The sequence below is a fragment of the Bombina bombina genome, chromosome 7, assembly GCF_027579735.1.
Source record: "Bombina bombina isolate aBomBom1 chromosome 7, aBomBom1.pri, whole genome shotgun sequence".
NCBI lineage: Eukaryota > Metazoa > Chordata > Amphibia > Anura > Bombinatoridae > Bombina > Bombina bombina.
In genome coordinates, this window is record NC_069505.1 from 22544307 (window position 1) to 22553537 (window position 9231).

At 40.8% G+C, this 9231-nt stretch overlaps 1 protein-coding gene across 1 annotated transcript in view; it reads left to right on the forward strand.

Annotated features, from left to right (window-relative positions):
- The window catches only part of MEN1 (menin 1), a 41222-nt gene extending 35948 nt beyond the window's left edge, over nt 1–5274 (forward strand). Inside the window, exons 8-10 of the mRNA XM_053719983.1 lie at nt 3005–3113; nt 3198–3350; nt 4808–5274. Of these exons, the coding sequence (XP_053575958.1) occupies nt 3005–3113; nt 3198–3350; nt 4808–5173 (628 nt within the window). The 3' untranslated portion in view covers nt 5174–5274. The remainder of the gene's footprint in view (nt 1–3004; nt 3114–3197; nt 3351–4807) is intronic.
- Nucleotides 5275–9231: the final 3957 nt, after the last annotated feature.

Genomic DNA, 9231 nt, shown 5'->3' on the forward strand with positions numbered 1-9231 from the left:
GCCCAGGCTTGGGCAAGAGACGTCCAGGATCCCTGGGCTCTGGAGATTGTTTCCCAGGGATATCTTCTGGATTTCAAAGCCTCGTCTCCAAAAGGGAGATTCCATCTCTCACAATTATCTGCAAACCAGATAAAGAGAGAGGCATTCTTACATTGTGTTCAAGACCTTCTGGTCATGGGAGTGATCCACCCAGTTCCAAGGAAGGAACAGGGGCAAGGATTCTATTCAAATCTGTTTATAGTTCCCAAAAAAGAGGGAACTTTCAGACCAATCTTGGATCTCAAGATCCTAAACAAATTTCTCAGGGTCCCATCCTTCAAGATGGAGACTATTTGAACCATCCTACCTTTGATCCAGGAGGGTCAATATATGACTACCGTGGACTTAAAGGATGCTTATCTCCACATTCCGATACACAGAGATCATCATCATCGGTTTCTCAGGTTTGCCTTCCTAGACAGGCATTACCAGTTTGTGGCTCTTCACTTCGGGTTAGCCACGGCACCAAGAATCTTTACGAAGGTTCTAGGGTCCAGAATGGACTATAGTGACGACAGATGCCAGCCTTCTGGGCTGGGGCGCAGTCTGGAACTCCCTGAAGGCTCAGGGTTCGTGGACTCAGGAGGAAGCCCTCCTTCCGATAAACATTCTGGAACTAAGAGCGATATTCAATGCTCTTCAGGCTTGGCCTCAGCTAGCTGCGGTCAGGTTCATCAGATTTCAGTCGGACAACATCACGACTGTAGCCTATATCAACCATCAGGGGGGTACAAAGAGCCCCCTGGCAATGTTGGAGGTTTCAAAGATAATTCTATGGGCAGAGGTTCACTCTTGCCATCTCTCAGCTATCCATATCCCAGGAGTAGAGAACTGGGAGGCGGATTTTTTAAGTCGGCAGACTTTTCATCCGGGGGAGTGGGAACTCCATCCGGAGGTATTTGCCCAGTTGATTCAGTGGATCTCATGGCGTCTCGTCAGAACGCCAAGCTTCCTTGTTACGGGTCCAGGTCCAGGGATCCCAAGGCAGCGCTGATAGATGCTCTAGCAGCACCCTGGTCCTTCAGCCTGGCTTATGTGTTTCCACCGTTTCCTCTGCTCCCTCGTCTGATTGCCAAGATCAAGCAGGAGAGAGCTTCGGTGATTTTGATAGCTCCTGCGTGGCCACACAGGACTTGGTATGCAGATCTGGTGGACATGTCATCCTTTCCACCATGGACTCTGCTGCTGAGACAGGACCTTCTACTTCAAGGTCCTTTCAAACATCCAAATCTAATTTCTCTGCGTCTGACTGCTTGGAGATTGAACGCTTGATTCTATCAAAGTGTGGTTTTTCCGAGTCGGTCATTGATACCTTAATTCAGGCTCGAAAGCCTGTCACCAGGAAAATCTATCATAAGATATGGTGTAAATATCTTCATTGGTGTGAATCCAAGGGTTACTCATGGAGTAAAAGTCAGGATTCCTAGAATATTATCTTTTCTCCAGGAGGGATTGGAGAAAGGATTGTCTGCTAGTTCCTTAAAGGGACAGATCTCTGCTCTGTCTATTCTTTTGCACAAACGTCTGGCTGAGGTTCCAGACGTTCAGGCGTTTTGTCAGGCTTTAGTTAAAATTAAGCCTGTGTTTAAACCTGTTGCTCCGCCATGGAGTTTAAATTTAGTTCTTAAGGTTCTTCAAGGGGTTCCGTTTGAACCTCTGCATTCCATAGATATTAAACTTTTATCTTGGAAAGTTCTGTTTCTAGTAGCTATCTCCTCGGCTTGAAGAGTTTCAGAGTTATCTGCTTTACAGTGTGATTCCCCTTATCTGATTTTCCATGCAGATACGGTAGTTTTGCGTACCAAACCTGGGTTTCTTCCTAAGGTAGTATCTAATAAGAACATCAATCAGGAGATTTTTGTTCCTTCATTATGTCCTAATCCTTCCTCAAAGAAGGAACGTCTTTTACACAATCTTGATGTGGTTCGTGCTTTAAAGTTTTATTTACAAGCTACAAAGGATTTTCGTCAAACATCTGCTTTGTTTGTTGTCTACTCTGGACAGAGGAGAGGCCAAAAGGCTTCGGCAACTTCTCTATCTTTTTGGCTAAGAAGTATAATACGCTTAGCTTATGAGACTGCTGGCCAGCAGCCTCCTGAAAGAATTACAGCTCATTCCACTAGAGCGGTAGCTTCCACATGGGCTTTTAAAAATGAGGCCTCTGTTGAACAGATTTGTAAGGCAGTGACTTGGTCTTCGCTTCATACCTTTTCTAAATTCTACAAATTCGATACTTTTGCTTCTTCGGAGGCTATTTTTGGGAGAAAGGTCTTACAGGCAGTGGTGCCTTCCGTTTAAGGGCCTGCCTTGTCCCTCCCTTCATCCGTGTCCTAAAGCTTTGGTATTGGTATCCCACAAGTAATCGATGAACCCGTGGACTGGATACACCTTTACAAGAGAAAACAAAATTTATGCTTACCTGATAAATTTATTTCTCTTGTGGTGTATCCAGTCCACGGCCCGCCCTGTCATTTTTAGGCAGGTATTTTTTATTTTTAACTACAGTCACCACTGCACCCTATAGTTTCTCCTTTTTTCTTGCTTGTCTTCGGTCGAATGACTGGGGGTGGCAGTTAGGGGAGGAGCTATATAGACAGCTCTGCTGTGGGTGTCCTCTTGCAGCTTCCTGTTGGGAAGGAGAATATCCCACAAGTAATGGATGAACCCGTGGACTGGATACACCACAAGAGAAATAAATTTATCAGGTAAGCATAAATTTTGTTTTTCGCTCTCCACAACTCTTCCTCCCTTCAATGCTACATTCTCTGTCTGCCTTCATAATAGGTTTCATCACTTTGGATCTCTTACTAATTTTATGCTAAATTATTTTTCGCTTTGAGTTTTCTGCTTTATTTTATTTATATTTTGCTAATTCTGAATATTTCAGTATTTTCACCTAGAATATTTTTCTTGGTAGTTCACTAAACTTTTTGGGTCTTGTTATTCTCTCATGCACTTTCTATAGGTACAATTACTGCCGTGAGGATGAAGAAATCTACAAGGATCTGTTTGATATTGCCAATGATCTGTTACCCAACATTCTTAAGGAGGCAGCTATGCCCTCTGACAACCCAGTGAGTGATATATGAGCAGTGCAATCTGGGAGGGAAGAAAATAAGTAATTTCTCTGAATTTGTATTTTTCTTTCCCTTTTCTAGTCTGAGTCTGCCCTTCAGGATCCATCGTGCTTCGCAAACCTGCTACGTTTTTATGACGGGATCTGTAAATGGGAGGAGGGCAGCCCCACGCCTGTTTTGCATGTGGGTTGGGCTACGTTCCTAGTACAGTCACTTGGTAGATTTGATGCACAGGTAATCATTCAACAAAATAAGGTAGTTAAGATATTATTGTGCTGATATCTCTAGCTAACATTTATCAGGGGGAGATCTTAAGGTGGGAAAGGGCAGAAATTACCACCTTAGAGGTTCAGGACAGGGTAAGGGAACCTGGTAAGTATTATCCTGGGTCACCTTTGCTATTACCAGTGAGATGAATACAAATCAGTACGAAATTGGGTGTGACAAAATTCTTATAAATTATGCTGTTGCTGAATGTCCAACTTGTAGTGATAAAGGAAAGTTTTAGGTGTTTTTCAAATTGATGATTGGCACAGTACAGAAGGCAATGCACCCACCACTATTAACCAAGACATTGCTGTCATATAATGAGCCTAGAGTTCAGAAGGTGATGCACCTGCCTCCATTGCCCAAGAGGTTGTCGTTAAAGGATGAGATCATAGTTCAAAAGGTGATGCACTTGACTCTATTGTCCAAGAGGTTGGCGATGAATTTATCTCCATTGCCCAAGAAGTTAATAGAATGAGACCATAGTTCAGAAGGTGATGCCCCTTCCTCCATTGTGCAATAGGTTGCTGTTATAGAATGATACTATAGTTCAGAAGGTGATGCACTTGCCTCCATTGCCAAAGAGTTTGGTGTGATAGGATCAGACAATATTTCAGAAGATGATGCACTTGCCTCCATTGTCCAAGAGGTTGCCATTTTAAGACCAGATGTAATTCAGAGGGTGATGCACCTGCCTCCATTGCTTAAGAATCTGCCTTTATTTAATGATTTTGGAGTTCAGCATCCATTGCCCATTAGGTTACTGTTATAGAATGATCGCATCTTTCTCCGCTTCGAAATCAAGTTGCTTTGTAGAATCATTCATGTATTAATATGCCTTGGCAATGCAGTGTACTAAGTTGAAATAGTTGCCTTTTCCAGAGAAAGACTCTTACAATGTGTAACAACAAACAGAATTTTTTTTCTGTATGAAGAGCCCAGTGAGAATTACTTTTTTGTAAGAATTATTTCGGTACAAAATGAGAAGGGGTCGCTACTATTGATATGTTTAGTTAAAGGGACACTGAACCCAAAATTTTTCTTTTGTGATTCAGATAGAGCATGAAATTTTAAGCAACTTTCTAATTTACTCCTATTATCAAATTTTCTTCATTCTCTTGGTATGCTTATTTGAAAAGCAAGAATGTAAGTTTAGATGCCGGCCCATTTTTGGTGAACAACCTAGGTTGTCCTTGCTGATTGGACAGCACCAATAAACAATTGCTGTCCATGGTCCTGAACCAAAAATGTGCTGGCTCCTTAGCTTAGAAGCCTTCTTTTTCAAATTAAGATAGCAAGAGAATGAAGGAAAATTGATAATAGGAGTAAATTAGAAAGTTGCTTAAAATTGCTGCTCTATCTGAATCATGAAAGAAAAGAATTGGGTTCAGTGTCCCTTTAATATAATGTCTCTTCTTGTTAAGGTTCGACAGCAAGTGACTCTTACGAGTGCAGATGCTTCTAATGAAGACGAAGAGTCTGAGGACATGAGGAGAAGGGGACCTCGTCGGGAGACTAAAAGTGGAGAGCCCACCCCAGCTGTTCCTCAGCGGGGTCCTTCCAGCGAGCAGCAAGGGGAAGCAGCAGAGCCTGCAGAAGATCTAACACTCACTTTCCATAGTGAGAAAATGAAAGGGATGAAGGAGCTTCTGGTGGCATCAAAAGTCAACTCAAGTGCCATCAAGCTGCAGCTCACTGCTCAGTCTCAAGTACAGCCAAAGCGAGCCAGAGGATCTGGGTCTAGAGATTACAACCTTGGATATCTGAAGAGACAGCGCAAAGGGCCATGAGAAAAATGGGGGGGGAAATAAAAATGAAACTGAGGTTAAAATAAATGTTTTTGTTAGAATTAATGTAATTTTTTTTTCTCCAATAAATGTTTTATAATGTACAGCTGCAACATAATTACAGTGTTTAAAAAAATAGCCCTCTGTTGGCAGCCTAACCGTCATTACAAAATTGTAATATTTTACAGATCAGTTGGATGACCTCATAGGCTGGAGAAATCTGTGTTAATAAATGATAGTAAAAAAAAATCTAAACAAAAGCACAAATGAAGTTAAGGAAAGATATTAAAGCAAAAATGACACACTAACAAAATTAGGTAAAATAACAGACCTGGATAGCATCGCTATTAGCAAACAAAGTACCTCTGGCCCTTGAATTTGGTTAGGTTCTTTGTTCGCTAATACCGATGCTATCCAGGTCTGTGATTTTAACACTGACAAGCTGTGGATGTGTGTTGTATTTGCTAATCATCAACACTATGTGCAGAATTATATAACATTATTTTTAAGGTTTACTGTCCCTTTTAAAGGGAAGTGAATGAAATGTATTTAGTGTTTAATGACCTTTTAAGATGACCCTTCACTGGAATTAAGGGGCTTAGCCCAAGCCCTAAAAAAAACCCTCCACACCATTATCACTCCACCAAACTGTCAGTAGGCAATATTAATTTGGTAGGTAGAGTTCTGACATCTGCCACACCTATCTACTGTGTTGGATTTTGTACACTTTTTAGCAATGGGCGTTGCTGAAACTTCTTAAGAATTAGTAGACACACACTTTTGCCCATATTGTGTGTACATATATGTATGTATATATACAGTATATATATATATATATATATATATATATATATATGTTATAGACTTCAAACTACCAAGTCAAAAGTTAGCAGCATGCTAAGTTTCATGAAAATACATTCAGCCATGTCTGCTGTAGAAATGGCCACAAATCCCAATCATAGTCAACACAGTATTCTCTCCAGGACATATTTAAACGGACAGTGTACACCAATTTTCCTATAACTGTATGTAACAGACACTACTATAAAGAAGAATATGCAGATACTGATATAAACATCCGGTATAAAACCTTTTAAAAACTTACTTAAAAGCTCCTGGTTTAGCACTGTTCATGAGGTTAGGCTGGGACACCCAGTGAAAGTGGCTGAGAAAGCATGAAGAGCAGAACCCCCCCCCCCCTCACCTGCATATGAAAAGACCTTTTAGAGTAGACAAACAGGAGCAGCAGGCGTCTGTAGACCTGGGTCTACATCTGATATTTTGGGGCTTGCTCAGGGGTCTGAAAATCAACATAGTGCTATTAAAAAATTAACAGAAATAAACATTGTTAAAAAAGCACTTCCAGATGGGCTGTATAAATGTATTATCTACAAAACATTTATGCAAAGAAAAATCTAGTGTACAATGTCCGTTTACTGAGGACACCATGCGGCTGATTTTACTGACCACCTAGCTACAATTTAAGCCAATATTAAACACAAATTAATAGTATAATAATAGTTAATACATTATTGTTTTTAAGATATTTGTTACACAAATTATCATTAAATCAATTTATGTTGAATTGCGCAATTCATTTTTAATATTGCAAAGTATTACACTGTTCCCACCCAGCTACATCCTAATGCCATCTGGCTGGCAACATTTTCTTTGGAGAACACACACATATATGCACACACACACATGTGGCAAAAGTATTGGTACCCTTGCATTTTAACCCCTTAAGGACCAGGTATTTCAGACAAAAACTTCCCCAAAAGACCAGAGCATTTTTAGCATTTTTGCTATCACTACATTTAAACAGCAATAGAGCCTCTTTTTTATATTTTGTACACAAACAAAAAAAGTTGCAATAGCACTACACATTCAGTGGGATGCCCTATTCTAGAAATGTACTTGGGCTAGAATGCTTGTGCAACAGAAATAGGAATTGAAAAATAATGTCTAAGAGAAGAAGAGTCTCTTAGGCAAGAAAAGGATTGCACTTTGTAGAACCTCTGTCTCCCTGTAGTAAGAACTGTACTTTACCAGAAGGCAACTGCTTGTACAGAATTAAAACATAACTTTCTCTTGCAAGATGCATCGAGTCCACAGATTCATCCAATACTTGTGGGATATTCTCCTTCCCAACAGGAAGTGGCAAAGAGAGCACCCACAGCAGAGCTGTCTATATAGCTCCTCCCCTAACTCCACCCCCCAGTCATTCTCTTTGCCTGCTCTAAGCAACAAGGAAGGGTAAAGTGATTGTGGTGACAAAAATATTCGTTTTATTTTCTTCAAGCAAAAGTTTGTTATTTTAAATGGTACCGGTGTGTACTATTTACTCTCAAGCAGAAAAAAGATGAAGATTTCTGTCTGGAGGATAATGATCTTAGCATTTGTAACTAAGATCCACTGCTGTTCCCACAGAGGCTGAGGAGTACAGTAAACTTCAGTTGAGGAACGCTTTGCAGGCTATGCTGCACTGAGGTATGTTCAGTCATTTTTTTCTAGAAAGACTGATATTTCAAGAAAAGGGCTAACATTATCCCCATGAGGGGAAGGGTAAGCTGTAATCAAAGACTTATGGTAGTATTACAAGCTTGCATAAGCGCTAAGTTACTTTACTGGTTGACTCTTATATAATGGAGCAAACGTTTTTGTTTTTTTTGAGAAGTATGGTAAAAACGTTTTTGGGACTTTTTATTTAGAGGGTTCATTTGGCTTATTTTGAGGTTTACATCCCTCATGGCTGTTTGAAACACTTGAGGTGTTATTTTAAGGCCCAACAGACATTGAGTAAGAGGTGGGTGGGGCCTAATTTTGCGCCTTAGTTGTGCAGTTGTTTTTCATTCTGGACAGCAAGCTGCAACACAGGAGGGTCCTGACTCGATTTTGGGGCCAAAACAAAGCTTTATTCCCTCAAATTCAACCCCTAAGGGCAGGTAGGCGCCACATCAGAGCTGTGGCAAAGTGCTGACTGTATTTTCCGTTTTTTTGACTCTTGTCAATCGGTTTTGTTGTTAAGGGGTTAATATCATTTTTTACTAGTGGTGCAACCTTACTAAGGCTTACTACATATACTGTAAAAAATTTGAAGGATTTGTGACATTTTTAAGCAGTTTTGCCGAACGTGTACATGTTTTTTCTCTTAAAGGCACAGTACCGTTTTTTTGAAATTGTTGTTTTACATTGAATAAAGTGTTTTCCAAGCTTGCTGGTCTCATTACTAGCCTGTTAAACATGTCTGACATCAAGGAAACTCCTTGTTCAATATGTTTAGATGCCATTGTGGAACTCCCTCTTAGAATGTGTCCCACTTGTACTGATATGTCTATAAATTTTAAAGAGCATATTGTAGCACTTAAAAATGTAGCGCTAGAGGATTCTCAGACAGAAAGAAATGAGGTTATGCCATCTAATTCTCCCCAAGTGTCACAACCAGTAACACCCGCACAAGCGACGCCAAGTACCTCTAGTGCGTCTACTTCATTTACCTTACAAGACATGGCAGCAGTTATGAATTCTACCATCACAGAGGTTTTATCTAGACTGCCTGGGTTGCAAGGGAAGCGTGATAGCTTGGGGTTAAGAACAAATGCTGAGCTTTCTGACGCTTTAGTAGTCGTATCCGATATTCCCTCACAATGTTCTGAGGTAGCGATGAGGGATTTGCTGTCTGAGGGAGAGATTTCTGATTCAGGAAAGACGCTCCCTCAGACGGACTCTGATATGATGGCCTTTAAATTCAAGCTAGAACACCTCCGCTTGTTGCTCAGGGAGGTATTGGCGACTCTGGATGATTGTGACCCTATTGTGGTTCCAGAGAAATTGTGTAAAATTGACAAATACTTAGAGGTTCCTGTTTACACTGATGTTTTCTCCAACATTGGTGTGTCCGGTCCACGGCGTCATCCTTACTTGTGGGATATTCTCTTCCCCAACAGGAAATGGCAAAGAGTCCCAGCAAAGCTGGTCACATGATCCCTCCTAGGCTCCGCCCACCCCAGTCATTCTCTTTGCCGTTGCACAGGCAACATCTCCACGGAGATGGTTAAGAG